Source organism: Anneissia japonica, unplaced genomic scaffold, assembly GCF_011630105.1.
Source record: "Anneissia japonica isolate Jap-2015-1 unplaced genomic scaffold, ASM1163010v1 scaffold3782_len1007564_cov172, whole genome shotgun sequence".
In the NCBI taxonomy this organism is placed as follows: Eukaryota; Metazoa; Echinodermata; class Crinoidea; order Comatulida; family Comatulidae; genus Anneissia; species Anneissia japonica.
The window spans coordinates 92,238-113,688 of NW_022716546.1; the positions used below are offsets into that span (position 1 = coordinate 92,238).

The window sequence follows — 21,451 nt, forward strand, 5'->3', positions numbered from 1 at the left end:
TGTCCTGTTTTTTTTTTCAAATGTAATTTACTTTCTAAAATTCTATTTTATTGTTTTTTACTAGTTTTTTAAGTGGGCTCCTACTTATCAGCTAAGCAATAATAATCACCCAATAAGAACGATACAAAACATTAAGTGATTAAACAATTCATTTTATTATTTTTAACAAAAGGTTCTTAAAAAGCCCATGAGGCTTTACTATACAATGATGGCATCTGTAGTATAATAATGATGAAAATATAGAAATAAAATTCCTAATTTATTCATTAAATTAATGTATTGAACTTTTTAGGTCATTCATGCATCCATTCCTTGTCTAAACAGGCAATTTTTGTTTTTTAATCTCCTTTTTTTGTATATTTATGTCATTGTTATTTTATATTTTATTTTTGTATTTAAAATAAAGAAAGAAAAAGAGTGATATCCGAATAAATAATTTTGAACAGAGAAACCTCTAACAATTCTAATTTAGTAACAATATTACGACCACACTCGAAACTGGGGGAAGGCTGCAGGGCATATGCCAATCACAATTCAAGTGATACAATTTATCATGCGATTGATTAACATCATGTAGCTAGGTGGACATTGTCTCAGAAGCTTATCTATGGAAGTCACAGCATAGTGTCAATAACACTTTACATAAAAGACACCAGTCAGAAATCATCAGGCCCTGTTGACAATGATGAGCAGGGTATAAACAATAGAAAGAAACTATCGGAGAATCAATACCATACAAAGGGTGTTTTTTTCAACTACTGAGTATCTTTGCTACACCTCCTGTATGGGGAACCTTGGTTTATATACAAGGGGAAGGAAGGTATCAATATAGCAACAGTTCAGCAAGGTGTTCATTGACTGCTGAGCCGAGACGCCAGTTGTCCGAGGTATAAATTCTGGATGCTATGATCTGTGTAATCACATGGACTTTTAGTTCCAGTTTTTAGTTATGATCCTATTGAAGGTGAGGTTTTGTTTTTCTCTTTCTTCTCTCCACCCCACATTTTCTTTATGTTGTTCTTGTTCTTAAAATATCCAATACAGGCTTGAGTCAGAATGAGAGGCCCGCATCCATCTGGATTTTTGGAGGGGGAGGGGAGAGAACTTGATACAACTAGGGGAAAGATTATCAAACAGTTGGTCAAGTAGTAGTCTAGGATCTCTATAAGAGCAAGCTTATTGTGTAGGATCTATGTTCCTATTGACATTATTTTTCATCAAAAGAATGCTTCCAGGGAGATGCGTGCAGTGTCCCCGACCACCGGTCATGCACTTTTTTCCAGCCCATGGCCTACCATATTGAAAATAAAGGTGGTACTGTATATATTTTCTGGCCATCCACTACCTTCTTAAAAGCTAAACAGTAGACCACATCATACATTTCCTGCATGTAGAAAAAAGTAGAATCCCAGCAGGAGCATATGTGTCGACTGCTTTGACATAGTGTTTTTGTTGTGGCTACTTTTAACTTTAACCCATCCATGCTTTCTCTGTTGACAATTTACTCAAATAACTGTTTAAGTAACAGATTGTTGATTTTTTAGTTCTCTCTCAGACAGGTCTTATCTAGGCATGGGCATCTTACGGGACATCATATTTTGTAGGCTTACTTTTTGAAGACTGTTCATTTCTTTCTTTAGCTGATGACATTATCCCATCATTCCTCCAACTGGATTTACTTTCACAACTTACAAGTGTGACAATAGCTAAGTGTCTACAACCCCGCTGGGACAGTAAAGACACAAAAACAGCCCATGGTTTCAAAGTGTCAATTTAGTTATATTGCTATGATAGATTGGGTTATCAATAATTCACTGATGATAGACCCTCTATCTGGTCAAATACACACTACTGAATTCAGTATTAAATGCACATAATAACCCAACCTTAAGTCAATATTTGTTAACACACTGTTGCTTAGAAATTGTTGCCATGTAATGTTCCAAAGTTGAGATACGCAGGAATGCAAATATATTATGAACAGTAATAATAGAATAATTTAATTTTTAATTTAGAATAATTTCTAAAAATAAAGTGTGCTTGTTCAGATATATGTGATGACTAGGAGAATGGCTTTTGGGAGTTGGACGACAATCTGTTTCATCAAATTATGTATTTATGGCTTCGGTAAAAATGGCTCAGTTAAAATTTCCCCCTACCACTATTGCTGTAATTATGGTGATGAAAATACAAAAATAGTGGTAAAAACATTGGTACTTAAATTAACATATTGAATGAACAAATAAGTTATTAACATCAAAATAAAGTAATTTTTCTCTGAATTACAAACATTTTACTATAGATTACCAGCCAAATTAAGGGTCTATACAAAGGCATACAGGAAATACATTCTTAAATGTATGTTACTTGACAGGGAAAATGTTTCCTCCATTCAAATACTTAATTGTAACTAATATAAATATTCAAATTAAGCAATTTAAATAATTATGTAGTTGAATTTTAATTGAATTTTTCAATTTTTTTTCAATTTTGTTAGCTCATGATGCATCTTTAAGTAATGAAATGTAATAAAAAAATAATTCTATTACAAAAATCATAGCATTGGGGGCCATTTCTACTATACTGTATGAAATGCCAGATAAAAAAGAATGTAACGATACTGTACTGTAATTGATCAGTGGTAATAACATTTCATTATACACTTCAAAGATTGTAAAGTGCATACTCAAGACTGCCTGGTTCTGGTATGGCTTTTGAAGGAGACACTAAGAAATAGATCGGGAGAAAATATTGCAAGTAATAAAGTAGACAGCTAAATGAACCTGCATGGAAATGTTTTGCCTGTACTCCTAATTAATGTGCGTGCAGTCACTAAATGCTTATTAATAACGCCACAACTGATTTGTCACACGTTTCTTGATCGCCATCCAATCAGGATACAAAGTGTATTCATCAGCAGCAACCAACCTTCAACAATAACTCTTCCACTGTTACTCGTGACTGGAATTTTAGATTGTATTATAAATTTGAAAATAAAGCATCTTACAAACTGTTTGATTTCCTAATCAAGATGATATATTATCAGCTAATTCTTATTATATAACTATAAAAAATTGATGGATTTTATTGACAATTGAATGTTATATCACAGTATGTGCAAATTGCACCAACCTGTCTGCAGAGGTCAAAGAAAGGAATTTGACTAGAAATTTTTGTACGAGCACCGTTTAAAAAATTTTTTTTTATTGTATACAGGACCTGTTTTCATTATTTTAAGCCGATTAGTAATTATAAGTTGCATGGAAAATGTTCTTTTTATAAATTTTGGATTTTATCTGGCAACCTGTTGATAATAAAATAATATAGTAATTTTCATTCGATTGAGTCAACTGTTAAACCAATAGGTTTGTAATGGCGAGCTACAACTATAGTACAGTATTTCAAATTGTATCACAGTGTATTTTATCTCAATGTTGTCATATCTTCACGGTTCAATGAACACCATGTTTTAAAAACTACAAATTTATCTCTTGCTTTTTTTTGGATAAAATCTGAAACCTTTTGAACTTCAACAAAGTCTTCTGTTTATACACACGACTGACTCCACAGAACAATACCATATTATCCATTGAATGTGGAAATTTGGTTGTCATGGGAACTCTATAATCACTAAACAGTAATCAAAAGCATGGTATCGAATCCTAGCTCTTTTTCATGATTTCTATTCATGAGATGATGAGTTGTTTATTACCGTTGTAATTAGATTCTGTTACACATAAAGGATTATTTATAAGTTAGTGAATCGATGACTGAGCCTTCAGTTTTAAACGTCTACTCATGCATTCAGTCAGTCAAGCAACAGCACTGGTCGGCTAATGTCAAGGAATGATCTTGGATATAAATTGTGCTTTAGAAAAAATTTCTCCAACCAGAATGGGGGATAGACATCCAGTTGTAAGCTCCGATTCCGACTCCGACATTGACTCCTATGTGTAAGTTACATTTGATCGTAAGATAGGAATATTAAGATTAAATTTTGAAGAAAGACAATGATTTTTATTTGATATTGTTTATTAATAATATTAATTATTGTTTTTTTTTTATTGATTTTCTAATGATTACGGTATTCGGAAATCTTTAAAAAGAATTATTTAATATTTTTGTTTTTTAATTTTCCCATTATGCCAATGTTTATGTTACTATACTACATTGGGTTTGGCAAAAATATTTTAGTTTATGATCATAGTTTTATGATCAATTTCTTGAAATTGGTGCATATTATATAATTTGATTTTTATTAATTTTTTATACAATCATTAATTATTTAGATGACTGTATTATAACCTAGTAACAACTGAAGTTTGTAATAAAAATGATTGAAGATTAATCTGTAAGATAGCAAGGACACTACTTTTATTTAAATATTTATTAAAACATTCTTGTTGACCATGGCCAAATGAATTTCCTTTTGGATTAATGTATTTTTTATTTTTGAGTGGAGTTGAATAGCTTAGGTTGGTTAAGCTCATGACCAATCTTATGGTCATGGGTTCAATTCCTGTCAGTGTTGCAGGATTTTTTCTCAGGACCAAACAACACCACTCCCTAAATCCGATATTGAGATTTAGTTTGTGTATAGCATCGTGTGTGTATGTTTGTCTTGTGAAAGGGGTTGTCACCTACAAAGTAGGACACTGATAATATTCGCTATTGACAATCATTGGTGCATGTGTCGTGTGCCTAAATAAAATAATAAGTAATAAATTAATAAAAAAATTTGCACATAATTTATTTTATAATTAATTTAACAATGTCAGTTGTTATGATGGATGATCATAATGTGGATGATGATAATGATGAAGAGAATGATCAATATGATGATGATAGTGATGGGATAATGTTATGGATGATGATAATAATAATAATAATAATAATAATAATAATAATAATAATAAATAAATATTATTTATTTGCCATTCAAGATAATTCATTGCCAGGTAAGAGAATAGGCAATTAACCTGAAAAAATAATTGTGATGATTATGATGATGATGATGATGGTGGTGGTGGTGGTGATAATAGTGATGGGGATGATTATGCTAATGTTGATAATAGTGATACTGACGATGGTAATGATAATATTAATGATGATGTGATTATTAATGATGATGATGAAGAGGGCAATGTGGAAAATAACGAAGATAATGATGAAAAAATTAAAAAAATAATAAATTTTAAAATGAATAAATAAATTTAAAAAATAAGTAAATAAATAATAAATAAAAATAATAATACTAATAGTAATAATAATAATAATAATAATAATAATAATAATAATAAGTAATTATAATAATAATTACTATAATTTATTGTAATAATGATGGTGATGGGACGTGGGGGGGGCATTGCTAACGATGATACTGACAGTGGTAATGATGTTAATAATGACAATGATGGGAATGATAATAATGATGATATGATTATTGATGATGATGAAGGCAATGAGATTAATAACGATGATGATGGTAATGATGGTGATACAGATGATGATAATAATGGTATTGGTGATAATGATAATAATATGTCGGTCTTATATAGCGCTTTTGGATAATGATTTAATGATGCTGACAATGATGACCGTCTAATCAATGAATTGTAGTGGTCACAGCTCATCAAAATGCAAATTCAACAGACATTTGACTATGTCCATTTGTTTGATTAACTGTCACCAGACATTGATTACTCAACAGCAGTCTTCAGCATCATTAAATACATAAATAAGTATTTACCATTGTAAGCAAATAACTCTTTAATTTTCATTATCTGCTTATTTGCATTGATTTCTTTTAATTTTCTTCTTGTCACCTGCTACAGGTGCAAAGATTTGATAATGCTAAGATTCATGGCTTTGGCTGGATATAAATCAATTGCAGTAGAATTTCTCTTGTATAAATCCCATCGTTTTTCAATTTCCTCAGTAGAAAACCAGAAAGGAAGTTGACAGCCATTGTGTCAAATTAGTCTCACATGGACTGTGATTTTACTGGCCAATTAGAATTGTTCTTTAAAATATGTTTCAATTACCGCTCGTTGCTTCTGTGCATGGAGGTTGCGACGTCTCATCGATTTCTTGAGTGTTAACATCAATGGATTTGATGAGCTAAAATAATTTTGCCATGTTAATTGCCTGCTAAATGGTCGATAAAAATTATGATACTAAAGCCCGCAATTAAATAATTTCCAAACACCAATTGGCCAACATGATCTTTTCAATGGAAAAAGAATGTGTTATGAAATGTTGAAATACAACTTGCTCTAGTTTTATAGCCATGGCGTGATGCCAATCGCTGTGGTGTACATGGGTGGGGGATGATGGAAGAACACGATGATAAAGTAGGCGGTGCTAGAGCTGGAAATATTGTGATTTTTCACTACTTAAAATGAAATTGCAAGTTAGTATAAAAGCTTGGCCTTCATAGAGTGGTCGACCAACCAATCAAGTTGAATTTTTATCTCAAAATATCATCATTGTAGCTTTGCAGCTAAATTACAATGATGCATATAAAAAATAGACCTAGGTCTAAACATTGCACATAGATTAAATCAACAATCAATCTCGGGATGAGGAATGTAGTTTTTGTCATAGCGTACCTGAAAGATTCCTCATTTGTTCTTTAAATACGTTCAACCAATATGGATAAACATTGAACAGAAAGTATCAAAAGCGTTTAGAAAATATCTTTAGCTTTAGAGTCCATTTTATTCTGTGATATTGAACAAAGTTTTTCAGTAAATAATATTATTATTGTAACAAAATACTTAATTTATAAATGCAGAGTAGGCAAAACTATTCCAAATATCAGAACACTAATCTGTACCTTAAAAATTATTTAAATGTTGTAAGATGCGTGGCTATACGAAAGATAAGCAATAAATTTTCGACAGAGAATGGTCAAAATATGTTAATATGTTTTTACAGTATTATTTTTCAAATATGTTCTTGGTTTAAGCTTTACTGTTTAGTTTATATGGATATAAGACTTACTTTCCTTTTGTCTGTATGTTTTGTAAATGTGATATGAAATGATAATAATAATAAAAAAATAAAAAAATCAACAATCAAAATATATAAATTCAAAGGTAATGTCTTCTGTTCAATTCCTGACGTAAAGTTATCATGGATGTGGCATGTGTTTTTATATTATGTTTTAAAAACTACAATTAATCATCATTTTCAGGTTCAATATTATGGTCGTACATCTTTAATCCAATTTAAGGCATCTGCAGATGTTTACACACCACCTCCCAGAGGGTTTCTATGTCAGCAAGTATACGAATACCAGTATTTGCTCACTCAGTATTCATCTTTAGTTAGTGTCTGTTCAATACACCATTGTTGCTTGGTCTGCCTGTTATTTGCAGTTGATGGGCGGTTATTATTCCATGGTGTTTAATATTGTGAGGCACTATGAATACAGTACCATGCCAGCATCCATATTATTACATCAGCATCATTATTTGAGGTTGGAAGGAATATAATCACTACAGTATATGCAATGATACTCACTGCAAAGGAGCTGTAGTCCGTACCTTGGTGGTTAATATGCCTGCTGTCCAGCGCCATGGTCCTTTGTTCGAATCCTGTCAAGATTCCCCAAGCCTTGTAATGAGAGAGCCTGTATTGCATTTATTTCCATTCTGTACTATAAAGGAAATGGAAGAGTTATTTTCTACTCAATAAGAATATAAATTTATAAGAAATAATAAAATAATAAATAATTTTTAAAAATTAGTCACAGCATGGGTAATTGATTTTTGGTGATTGCATAATAAGTGCAAGAGGCACTTTTCAATTGCAGTAAGATTTCTTTTTCATCACTTTCATAGAAATAATTTTTCAATTCCATTATTCAGTATTTGTATGTTTCCCTTTTTCATAAATTTTCTTCTTGTTATCTCTATCAAATATATATAAGCTTGAAAAATTTTGGTTACTGCAAATACTGGTTTTGAATCACCTGACATAGAAAAATACTTGAATGATTGTAGATTTACAGCCCTACAGATGGTGATGTAAAATACGACAATATTCACATCAATTACCAAATTGTCTGTTAATTAGTGTATGATTACAAGTCTGATGTTTTCATGGTAACAATTGTTCTACCTGCAGATGTAATAGACGACGATCGACCTTAAAAACAAACATGAAATGGACTTTGCAATTAAACATACCACAATGCTACAGTACTAAGTGATCCTTTGAAATTAATAAACACTCAAAATTAAGTCGACCCTTTGATCCGAATGATTGATTATTATGTCTTCTACGTCTCCGGTATAGAATAAGTTGTGAGTATTTGCCAGTGTTACTAGGAGACCTAAAATGTTTTCATTCTCTACAGTACTTTTCATTTCATTTTATTTATTGTTGATATTTTATTAGTTAATTTATGGGCAATTTCTTGGAACTTCCAGAAGGCTGACGATAGCAGATAACAGAAAACTTCATTGTAACAAAACAGTTGCTGATGCCCAATACAAACATGCAATGTTTATGGTTGCTAGTCATAATTAGTAATTTGTCTTCACTAAACCGTCATAAAACTCTTGAAACACGCCATTTTTCAAAGTAACATATTCACCAGATTGTTAGTCCATGGAATATGTAAAGCATTTTGATCGTTGTAAATGCACCATACAAGAAGGATTTTTTTTTATATTGCGAGTGGTGTAGCGTGTGAAGCATGCGAAGGTCAGGGGTTCGATACCGATGCCTATCACACTGCTTTTGTTCTTGGGCGAGATACTTTATCGGCATTTTAATAATAATGTAGTTTTATATAGTGCACAAGATGCTCAAGGCGCTTGATATGTGGACTAGGAACTCAATCAAAGACTTTCTTCGCCCCTGAGGGTTCCTTCGTGTCTGTGCTACCCGGTAACCTGGTATCAGCAACTCTCGTCGTCCACCACATGTGCCGTCTGTTCCAGTACACCGAGGTACCCCCCCCCCCACTCATAGGATGTACTGGGTTCTCTATAGTGCACACGAGCCATTGTATACACTGGGCCTACGGTTTATAGTTGTTACCGAGAAGACTTGTTTTACCACCAGAATCATAGGCAAGTGTGCCGTTCGAACCAGCATGATATTTTGGCTGTAGCTTTCAGCGCCCCTACTAACCGCTCGGCCATTTGACTCGCTTTGCATGCAGAAGTCATTTGACTCGTCTTCACGCAGAAGCATATATGGGTACTTGGTAGGAGGTGAATGATTCTGATTACACACATAACTAGGAACGGAGGAGGATGCACGTTGTGCATTATTGATCCTGTATCCAATGACCATAGAAAAAAGCTCCTTGAGCAGTTTCTGGATATGTGCGCTACTGTATATAAATCCAATAAAATAAAATTATATAAATATAATATTACTTTATCTGCATTTATTCTTCCTAGGCCTGAGTCAGCTGAAGATCAAAGATTTGAGGAGCGTATTAAACTTCATCATCTCAAGAAACTGATGCGAAAATTTGCTCAGCATAAACCCTGTCTCTTATACACATCTAGATGTGTATAAGAGACAGGTATATAACAGTGTATGTAGGCTTTCATACTAATTCATTTGTAAGATAATCCTTAGAACCTATCCTCTTGAAAAAATAAAGCATTTGGAAACATAAACTAACATTTATTTGTTGTTTGCTATTTGGTATTTATATAGCACTTCCCTTTAGATTACAAAGTGCTTTGTTTTCCCTAGTCATTGAGTACACATGCTTAATTGTGTTACTTCCAATTTTGTTGCAGTAGCATGCAAGCCACTATGTACCCATCTGCTAAAAGAGACCAGTGAAGTGCACAGGGAGGGATTTAAGCCCCGACCTGGAGGTTTGAAACCAAATCGTTCCCCCTGTCTCTTATACACATCTAGATGTGTATAAGAGACAGGCATAGGCCAGAGGGGGTGTGTGTGTGTGTGTGTGTGTGTGTGTGTGTGTGTGTGTGTGGAGGATTTTGCTGCTACATTTCCATACATTCCAGTGCTTTGATGCACACTCTACTCCTCATAACACAACTCGATGTGTTATGAACAATAATTTGCCATTTATATAATAACAACTTTATTTTATAACGGTCAAAAAACTCGTTCACCCAAGTGGGTGTTCTTCCACGAGGCCGTATGGACATTAAACAAAATAATTGTGTTAGATTAAAATAATTAAGTGTTAGTACAAAGAAAAAACAAATATATATAATACATACTAATGGTTATTACATTACTATGTTTCTTTTAAAAAGTTCTAGTGTGCTTGAATTTTTTATATTGCTGTCTGTTCATTAAGTTCCCTTAATTTCTTCATTCCCTCATCTACTGCTCATTTTTACTTTTATTTCTTGAAGGTTGACACCTCGGCCGATGGATACGTAGACTGGAATGAGTTTTGTACGTATATGCTAATGCAGCTCCGCGAGACAGACTACATGCGACTCAAGAAATTCATTCCTTTCTCAGCAGAACCAAAGATACGGCACATTGTTCAAAACAGGGTAAGCTGCTGAAAATTTAATTGATTGCCACCTAAGCTACTGAAAATAGCTTTTTTAATTTTCACGTGTAATATTTTTCATCGTCCACAGCAAGAGTGTACACATAGCATAACGTCAACAGAGAACCCGACCAGATTCATCACAATCAGCAAAGAAGGTATTTTGGGTGTATTTGACATGCATCTCCACCTTGAGAAATGGCACGAGGTCGTATCTGAGAAGGAAGATCCACGAGGAACAAAGCGACGATTCAAGACGTGGTACTCGGATATTGTTTACATGCCAAATGTTCACAAGCTTGCAATAACTTCTACTGGACGTGATATACGATTTTGGGATGTTTCAACGAATTCATATTTTGAAGAGTTCCATCTTTATGGTAAGATAAAAAAAAAAAAAAAAAACAATCTTGTGATTTTCAGATGTCAGAATAAATTATTAATATTATTTTCTTGGTATTTTTCAGCTCTGAATGATATGCCGATATGCATGGATTATTGGTATGACAAAAAGGTAACAAACTATAAATTAATAAATGTTATCCATTTAGAAATATGCGGGATTTTTTTCTACAAAAATTACATTTATATCAAAACGGAAGAAAGAAACCTTGATTAGGAAATACCAGGATGGTTGTCCGCCGGGGATAGTTTATTATCGGATATTGTTTCATTGTTATTATTTCTACTATTTATTTATGAGCGGACCTTTCATTTATATTTCCGTGTAAAATGTATTTTACAAATGACAATAAATTATACTGAGACGGGTAAAATTCAATTATATTTCTATAAATGTGATTTTTTTCTTTTATTGCCTTCTAGAATCTAGATGGGGGGAGATAAAAATATAACTGAATTTTATCCTTCTCTTTTGATGTAAATGTAATTTTCTAATTTATTCATTTAATGCTTTCATTCTGTAGAATCCTGCAGCTGAGTCATTACTAGTGGTTGGTTTTGACATGGGTTCAATCCACCTGTTTTACTTCAGTCAACCAATGACAAGTCTGTTTGCAACGCTATTCAAGGAATCAGAAGGCACGCAAAGAATCTGGACACAGGTTGGTCGATGGAAGACATTTTTATGATTTTTGTTCATACAGCTTTTTTGAGTGTGATTCGACGATGGTGAAAATCATGATAGTAATGATATTATAATGATGATCAGGATGAGGGTGGTGATGCTGATGGTGGTGGTAATGGTGATTATGAGTAGGCAGAGTTGAAATAGTATTGATTACAATAATGACGGGATTATGGCAGTGATGATAATGACAACAAATTTATGTATGCAGTACCCTGCAATCCTAAAGTATGCAGTAACAAATATAGCCTAGGCCTGTATGCTTACAATCATCTACTTATTTTTCTGTGAAGTTTTTTTCCTATCATACATAATGTAGGATCTACACCTCCATCAAAAGTTTGTCCGTGTCGTAGTACTACCCAACATCCACAAACAGGAGATGGTTCGCAAGGTTCGCTACATCCCGGATAACGACTTTATTCTATCGTCAAGTAGTAGCAACAAGACTTCAATGGTTATGATGGATATTCAGGGAAAGAAAAAAACTTACGTGTTTCGACTAAGCAAGGTTAATTCTCATTTACTTAATATTAATATAAAAAAGTTTAATAAAAGAAAATATGCTTTTTTTGAAGGATTCATAACTATATATACAGGGCACTATATTCTCTCATTTATAAGCATTTACTTTTCTGTCAATTTCCAGGGTGTAGAATGTTTTGATTTCAACAAAGCTTTAAACGTGATAGCCACTGGAAGCATCGACCACTGTGTTCGTTTATGGAATCCGTACGTGGAGGATAAACCAACGGCAATGCTGTGTGGTCATATGATGTCCATTGTAGATGTTATCATACACGAATCTTATCACCAAATATTTAGTTATTCAAAAGATGGGGTAAGATAATGTAGAATTAGTAAGTGTTGACTTACTGCAGCTGATTGTCGTATTCCTAAAACATAATAATATAATTAGCAATAGTTGTATTTCATACACTAGATGGAAATTGTTGGACAAAGGGTTGAATTTTATATTATTCTTGCAGGTAGTAAAAGTTTGGGATTTAAAAGAATACACATGTCTGCAAACAGTTTCAATTAGATTTCCATCGCTGCAACATTCTCGAGTGCCCGAATATGGCGCGGCTTGCCTGCATATCTTTCCACCTCCAATTCACACGATGATGGTCACGTGTGGAGATTATGTAGCAATGCTGAAAATTGGCCGTGTCGATGCAAACATGAATCGTGGCCTACAGACCCATAAGGAACCTCTTTGTAGTGCAATATATAACACAAGATTTAATCAGGTAAGCATACTACTGCCGAGGGGGGGGGGGGGAATTAGACAGTGTCAAGGCTCAGGCCCTGCAGGGGCCAGAGACAAAACAAATTTTTTTAAAATAAATTGAACGTTGATATTGAAAACAATATATATAAATAATATATATAATCAATGTTGTTTATAAAAGTATTCTCGATTTGTTGAAGGTTGTGACAGGTGCTGATGATTCCAGCATCTCTGTTTGGGACTTTGAGACCGGAGCTAAATCCCACACAATTAACAAGGCTCACGGCGATGAGGAAATCACATGTATGATCTTTACAACCTCCGGGAGGAGGCTCATCACTGGAGCTAGGAACGGAAGCATTAAGGTAACAAAAAAGAAGATAAAACATGATTGTTCAATGCCAAGCTGTAGATACACAGCCTATCAGTACATACCAACATAGCAATCCAGCTTTGACTATTCAGCCTATGGCTTAAATTCTGGCATACAGTTTCTGGCATATTGGCTACACAGCCAGAGAGTGAGAAATACAACATAACCTACCTGGATTGGGGGGAACAATAAACACACAGGAAACTATGAAATCTTCACTGCACAGCCCACTGCTATACCAGCAGCCTCTCACCCTGCAACACACTGCTCTAGCAGATTGAACAATGCAAGTGAGCTAACAAAACACAGCAAGAATGGCTAACTGACTTGCATATACAGGTGGACCCTGCATTCACAAAAACTTTCTGTGCTTAGATATAGTTGTTTTTTTTTACAATTAAACTAGAATCAAATTTAAATATCGCATATCAAGCACATAACATTGTCCAAACCAATGTTGTAAGCTCTATTTTAGTAGTGGGCCATGTTTTTTGCTCATTTCCAAACATTTGCAAACACAAAACGTTATCATAACATTCACGAACGTTGTGGTTTGGTATGTCGCAAAATATAGTTCACACAACATTGTAGGAACATTATGATGCTGTGAAATTAGGTTATAAGTACGTCCTTATGGTTCTACAAAATAATGGCTACGTTCAGACTTGGAGATAATCCAGACTTGAGTTAAGCCCGGCTCAACGTTAAGCACGGCTTAACTTTGCCGGCCCGTCCAGACTAGCGGGTTTAGCTGTGCGAAAACTTGCATAATAATGAACCGTAACCAGGAAACGTGTTTCAAAACATTGCTCGCGAAACGTACGCTCGCTCACAGCGTACGTAATGGAATGCTCATATTGGTCATTTCGTAACCCAAAGTCAATGCAAGACCCCCCCCCCGTAACGAATAAAGCCCGGCTTAGAAAAGTTAAACAGGGGGGGGGGGGGCGCGCGCCAGGCCCCCCCGTAACGAATAAAGCCCGGCTTAGAAAAGTTAAACAGGGGGGGGGGGGGCGCGCGCCAGGCCTAGTTTTACTATGAACACAGCCTGGCTTGAGATAAGCCACCTAGTTCGGATCCACCTAGTCTGAACTAGGCCAATGTTTTTAAAACCAAACTGTAATGTTATTATAACGTTCTAATATCATAATATTGTTAGCTGGGTTATGCTTTGTCCACACTGACATCACCATGCCCATATATGGCCGAATCAGAAATATGTCACAACAGCTTCATTGTGTGAACACAGCTTTACTTCTTAGTTTTATTGTTATCAATTTATTGTGTTTTGCACAGACTAGCAATTTTCAATTTTTGATTTCAGGTTTGGAACTTTCAGAATGGGCACAACATCCATCAGTTGGATGTTGTCGATGATGTGGAGATCACAGGTCTTGTGTCATTTGGTGACAAGAAGGGAATTCTCTCAGTTGGCTGGAATCGCTTGATTGTCAAGTATGATGATAGTGATTCGGATGTGAGTTGCATAAATTTGTAATTTTTTTTTAAATCTTATTTTTCCAACAGTGTATATATTCCTGTAATTGGCAAGTTTTCTTGGTAGGAATCCAGTTTTTTTAAAAACATAAATAAACTTACATATACACAATATTGCAATTGTTTTTTTCTGTAGATTAATTTTGTCAAGGCAGACCTCAGCTGGGAAGGGGGTCAACTCCACCAGGATGACATTCTGACAATGGATTTCTTTCCCCCGAATCTTCTTGCTACCGCAAGCTTTGACGGCCAGCTTGTGATATGGAGTGTCGAAACAGAGAAACCATTCGTTCACCTGAGAAAGGGCCAACCAACTGTAATGTAAACAAAAACTTCATGTTTTGTATTATGGTTGCAGAATGTTTAAAATCATCGTTTTGTAAACTTTAATAACAAAAAATAGTGAATAGCAAAATATTCTCTGAAAATTGTGATGTTGGATATTTCTTTATCACAGTACTCAGCAGCTGAAGGAAATTCTTTCCACATCTGGTGTGAGTGCACCGAGTAGAAGACAATCTGCCATGACGACAGCATCAAGCAACTCAAGGCCAAGCACACGGCACAGGCAGAAGCACAAACCCCCAGCAGGGTAGGTTCGCAAAACTTACGCAGAGTTGGTACACAAACCCCCAGTAAGATGTACACAATACTTTGATGGTACAAACTCCCTCCGCCCAGCCAGTGCATCCTCTTCCCGAATAGTAGGACTAATAGGACAGTGATTGGCCATGATTCTAAAGGAATTAAATAAAAAGATAAGAGCATGCACAGTTCTAACTATGAAATTGGCTTATTTAGGAATTTAAAAAAAATGTTCAATAGAAAGATTTTTTGTGGTAAAGCTTCAGAACAACTTGAGCTTCTTTCTATTACAGGTTTTCCCAGGCACCAGTGGACAAAGTAATGTTTCTGAAGCACCGTCTCTCACAAGGTACGACAGATGCCCCAACGTTTATCTCCAGCGAAGCAGGCTATCTTCACTTCTGGTGCGTGTATGGCAGTAGTCACTATAGAGGTAGGGTACAAAGGTCACATTAAATGGAGTTTGGGGTCAAGGGAGGGGAAAGACATTTTTTCTTATTAAACCATCCTGAAGATTTATCCTCATTCTACTCATTCATATGGTTTTTTTTTTCCAGGTTATTTTTATGCTAGTGACAGTGAAGACCGTGAGGAATCTGTGTTATGTATGTGCAGTAACCATGACGACACCTTCCTGATCACAGGTGACACAAAGGGTTACGTCACAATATGGGACATTGCTGAACATGCTCTGTATCCATCAGATTACGTACGTACATATATGTTGCAAAAAAATTACAATGACGAATGCAGTTGATATAAATCAATATGCAGCACCACCAAATTTGAATTAAGTGGTAGGTAGCGCAGGGGAGGGTCAGAGGGTGTAACACCTGTCAAATTAAAACCATTGTCAGCCACAATTCGGATGAAAATGGGGAAAATAATTTTTCTGATTCTTTGTGCATAATGGTGCAACATCACTGATTAGCTTAAAATTACCTTGTTTTTTAGACCTCCATCAGTCTGGCTCCACATATTTCAGATTGAATGGTGTTGATTTTAGGTCATGGCTCAACTAGAGCAATATAAACATGTTAACACAAATGCAATACTACTGGACCTATGACCCTACTTGTGTTTGAATCGACATGTCTACATTACACTAGTGTGGACCAAAGCCTAAATATAGATGACATGCACAGCACCTTGAATGTAATTTGCATAATTCTCACCAGGAAATTGAACAGCCACCTGTAATAACCACCTGGCATGCACACGATACCGCTCTTGTCAGTGTGGACTTGATAGACTTTGAGAACCAGCAGTTCCTGTTGACAGCGTCTACTGATTGTACTGCTAGGCTCTGGACCATAGAAGGCCACTATGTTGGAATGTTCGGCCAGAAGCACCAATGGAACATCCGAAAACCAGAGTCTTACAAGTACCCTTTGTGAGTAAATCTGATTTAGGATTTCATATTTTCCATATTTTTTTTTTAAACTTGACTGAAAATTAATGAATAATTTTTTACAAGAACGAGTCTGACAGACAGACAAGAGTAGCTTGTACCGGTTTACCAGCTAGCTCAGGTATAGACACCATAGAGCTATTAAACAACTAGAGTGCTGACAAGATGGCGAAGCAATGCAGAGTTGCTGCTGAAGTAATTTCAGTAATCATTATTATTAATAATATTAATAAATGATTAAGCTAGCACAGGCAAAAACAAGGCCAATTGGAGTGTCTAATATTAAAAATAATGTACTGAGGAATGAAAATCAAAATCATATTCCCTACAACGCAACACTTGAGTTTTACTCTGTACTCAAAACTTTCAAGTTTAATTTGAGGGCACCTCATTGAAAATGAAAATGATGCTTAGGCATATTTTGATTCACTGAATCTACGGCAATCATCTTTATGAGTACAGATAGTTCTGCGTATTGCGTTGGAGTTCGCGCTCTAGTATTCTTATTATATCTCTATGAGAAACACTTGGGGAGAAGCAAGTTACAGCAAGACAGCAAGAGCTAGTCCACACATCAAGTGCTTTGAGGCTTCGGTATAATGCACCATATAAATCTAACTACATTACATTAATTTCCAAGTTTTAATCTTTAGTAAATATGATTGTTAGGTGTAATTGCTAATCTTTATTTTTTTTTATTTCGGTAGAAACCCTTGGTCAGCTGATATGGAAGACATTCTTAATGAAGCAAGTGAAATAAGTGGTTAGTCTGCATATGCATAAATAATATTTTGGAGTGGTGCTCTAGCTTGGTGGTTGCCCTCAAATCCCTGGGTTCTGGGTTCGACTCTTGTGAGATATAGCATTTCTTTTCTCACAACTATAACCCATTCCACTCCCTAAACCCTCATAAAGTGTTGGTTTATAAAGCATCGTTTCATCCTGTAAGTGCAAGTGTACTTGTTGATGGATGGTGAAAATAAATAAGAAAATAAAATAGAGGTAAACGTAAAGGTAGTTCCATATTCATTAATAGACGTAAGGGAATGAGCTACTAGGAGGCCATCGTACTAAGCCTCTGCATTATGGCCAGTTTCTTTCCATGCTGCCTTTTTAACTTCCCCCTTTGTATTTTAAGCAGGTACCCACTTATACTCCTTGGTGATGAGAGAAACATAGGTAAATACAAGAGAAATGCATAGCGAGGGTTCGAACCCCCAACCCCAAGGTTGAGAAACTAAAGCGCAACCACTGCACCAACCACTCCCCGTAAGATATATTCAGAATGAATAAGTACACCATAAAATAATATGTATCCTTTTTCCTACCTTTTTGTGTTGAAGATGTATGTATAATTATAATATTAATGTCAAATATGAACATTCTTCCTGTAATGCGCAGGTGAAGAAGAATTGGATTTGGAATCAATCGAAGCAGATTATCCCATAGAAATCAAAATCCAGGACTTTGACGAAACTGGGGATATAGGACAGGGCGATGCAGAAACCAGCCAAGATAAAAATAATGTTCCACTTGCAAATGGGACAAAAATCGAAGCCACATTTCCAGTAACAAAATACGAAACAATTAGCAAATCACCAGAATCTACCGAAGCTCACACAGACCTTATCACACCATCTAATAGTATAGAAGCTTCAATTGGCCATAAACGGGTTCGTCCACAGACAAACTCATCAGTGCATAGAGATAGGCTGACAGCATCAAGAGGGATAACACGGTCAAGAACTTCATTCTCGCATTTTAGTTGCAAGAAGACCCTTGTGAACTCTAGTGACCTTGATACTCTGCCAACTGCTCCATCGGTAAGCGTTAATTATTTTTATTTTATTTCATTTCAAAATCCACACCAACGAAGCCGCAACTTACAGGGTGGATAAAACAAAAAAAAGGATACAAACAACAATTACTGTAACCTAACATCAAAAATACAATAAATAAGTTTGTTTTTAAATTCATTAAAGGAATCAAAGAAAATATCACTACTGTAAACTAAATTAATACAGTAATTATAATATTTACTTAATCTACAAATAAATCCTGTCTTAACATCGACTCTACCGAAAGAAACAGAAAATAAATTAACTTGTCTCAGTTGTTTGGGAACTAAAAGCAGAGGCAAGTTCGCAAAATCAAAACGATGGTTAAACACTTTATAAAGAAACTCATGATCATTAATATTTCTACAAAGAATTGGGGAAAGTAAATTACATTTATAATTATTTTCATTAAAATGTACCTAATAAAAGGCATGTGAAATTTTTTCGAGAATATCAACATGAAAATGACGGAATTAAAATAAATAACTGGATGGATTAAGGAATTAAAAAGTGGTATTCTGATGTATTTTATATTATCTAATGATTTTTCTGCAGTGTGTGTCTAACTTAGCAAATAACTCTTTTTACAGAGCATTTTGGGGCGCCGTATCGATGAGGGTTTAGCTAGAATAACTCAAAGCCGTCAAGAACGTCGACATCGATATGGTGAAGTCAACTCCAAAACAACAGCCAGGTTTGGCAAACTATGTTCACCATTCCAGGCACTAGCGACTCTGGTATGGTTAATGGGTTTTTCAGATATTATTATATACAGTGTTACACATAATCATTATTCATGTAACTTTTTATGTAAATGTGTTGCAAGACTCTTTTAATTTCAACACTGTAACATTTAAAAAATTAAGAAATACAATTTTGTTGTAGGAAACAAGTGAAGTACGTTTTCCTCGGACTCTACCAATGACGCCACGGATGGTCAGTCGAGGTTTGACGTGTTCCAACGAGACAGAACTGCGATCACTGAACCTAGACATACCGATTGCTGAAAGCAAGTCAGATAAAGAACAAATGCCACTCACAGATACTGGTCAGAGGTCATCCATGACAGGAACACCCATCCTACCTCCAATTAAAACCTTTAATAGGTAGCACTGCAAATTTCAGTGCATATTAAAATGCATAGTCGATATTTAATATCTATGATCTATTTATTTTTACTTCATCCTCATCAGACGGTACTGGTACTGAACATTTGTATTGAAATCTTACTTTACATTACTGTCAGTAAAAGTTGGATTTCTGCAGGAAGTAAACAGTATCCTGAACTAAAAAAGAATATTTGGTAGCTAATTAGCCTGGGTTCCAGGCTCTAATTCTTTTTATTGCGCGCCATACCAAATTATATTGGCGTCCCATACTCGAAAAAAAATAAAAAGGGCTTGTCACAAGTCTTCTACTAGCTAGGTAGACATGCATTTTTTTCTCTTTATGAAAACAGAACTTTAGTACAATCAATACCAAAACTACTCTACCAGTAATTTCCGGTAAAACACCCCATTACCAGAAAAAAATATAAATCCTTTTTTCTAAAAATTTTAATGTAACAGTTTTATAGCTCATTTTCATATAAAAAGCAATTTGTATTTATTTTATTGTTTTCAGTTTATTAAAATTACACATAAATGTACAAAATGTTATTATTTCTATATAACATGCCTGGAAGTTTTATGCCCTATGTCCACTATTTTAAAAAAGTGAATATATAATAGTAAGAACTTTTAGAATAATTATTTTGATTAGAAAGGCGATTTTATTTTGTATATACTGTAATAAACAAATTTATCACGTAAGGATAAAGACAAAATATTTGTTATAATAAATTATATTTGTTTGTAATTATATCTAGCTTTTATTATGTTTGTCTCTGACTCCCATTTATATCTACTGAGTACCGTGTGTTCTCGTGTATAAGGCGATCCGCGTAAAGACGACCCCGAGTTTTAAAGATATTTGGACGATTTCTATATGTCAAGAGTAGACGACACTCGGAATTCCTCCTTTCGAAACAATCCACTTGGACTGCACTTAGCCTTCACGCAAATATCACCATATTTAATAGGCACTAATTCCAATGCCTATCCTTTGTAAAGTTGTAAAGCATTAATTAAAATCGGACTAATGAACAATTTGGTATTCATTTCTACAGTAGCATTGTTAAAGGCCACACACATGCCGCCCCTTCTCATTTGCTTTCTCTATGCCCTTCAGGACTATAGTGTTTAAATATACCTTTATTCTGTCGGTTGCTTTCAGGAAGAAGTTAAACCTTTGCTTCCATCTTCTCCAATCTTGATCAAAATCAAAGATTCCATTTCATTTCGTAAACAGTAGGCCTACTAATTTCAGTATTTTGACACCATAGAAACACACTATACACATCCGGGTCGTTTAATTCATGTAACAAAACCACCTGACTGGGCAATTAGCATATAACTAATTAACATAAATAACACATTAGCTCAACCCGCCCTCGATAAACTAAAACGTTATTTTATCTCACTATATTAATTGGATTAACACATTATCAAGGATAAGTACTGGTGTCCTTGGATTTAATTATGGGTAAACGGATTAGTTGCCTTTTTTTTATGAGGTTTTAATTGTTCTTTGCCGCCGAAAGTGCGGTATTCTAACGTTAGTTTAAGGAGGCCTGGTCGGCCTAATGAACAGGAAGTAACGATGCAGCTTCATTGTATGTGACATTGATCCTTAGTTGCTACAGAACAAATATTCGCACGTTGTAAATTGTTAACCCCAAAAAACAGGCTTAGCTTTTGGACGTGTTAATTCTACCAAGGAGGTATAAAAATATTATACCTTATTTTTATACCTCCTTGATTCTACTAAAAAAAAATTCTACTTTTCACCACCTTTAATCAGTCATTTTTCAGC

General features: G+C 34.7%; 2 protein-coding genes across 9 annotated transcripts in view; one reads left to right on the forward strand and one right to left on the reverse strand.

Annotated features, from left to right (window-relative positions):
* The window catches only part of LOC117109729 (sphingosine kinase 1-like), a 39,634-nt gene extending 18,720 nt beyond the window's left edge, over positions 1 to 20,914 (reverse strand). The window contains exons 1-2 of one of the 8 annotated variants that reach the window (XM_033252122.1): positions 20,789 to 20,914; positions 7,551 to 7,663 (exon numbers count right to left, since the gene is read on the reverse strand). In XM_033252122.1, coding sequence (XP_033108013.1) covers positions 7,551 to 7,647 — 97 coding nt within the window. In that variant the 5' untranslated portion in view covers positions 7,648 to 7,663; positions 20,789 to 20,914. Of the gene's footprint in view, positions 1 to 7,527; positions 7,664 to 13,378; positions 13,499 to 14,806; positions 14,938 to 20,788 lie in introns of those variants that run through there. The other 7 variants (XM_033252127.1, XM_033252121.1, XM_033252126.1 and 4 more) reach the window with 7 other exon arrangements.
* Positions 9,778 to 19,875, forward strand: LOC117109699 (WD repeat-containing protein on Y chromosome-like). Its single transcript, XM_033252078.1, has 19 exons — positions 9,778 to 9,815; positions 10,310 to 10,514; positions 10,605 to 10,893; positions 10,981 to 11,027; positions 11,440 to 11,577; positions 11,920 to 12,111; positions 12,250 to 12,441; positions 12,590 to 12,853; positions 13,035 to 13,199; positions 14,532 to 14,684; positions 14,841 to 15,025; positions 15,162 to 15,296; positions 15,583 to 15,722; positions 15,847 to 15,998; positions 16,468 to 16,682; positions 17,408 to 17,463; positions 18,102 to 18,523; positions 19,129 to 19,275; positions 19,424 to 19,875. Exons 1-19 carry the CDS (start codon positions 9,778 to 9,780, stop codon positions 19,646 to 19,648), a joined length of 3,360 nt encoding a protein of 1,119 aa, XP_033107969.1. The 3' UTR covers positions 19,649 to 19,875.
* Positions 20,915 to 21,451: the final 537 nt, after the last annotated feature.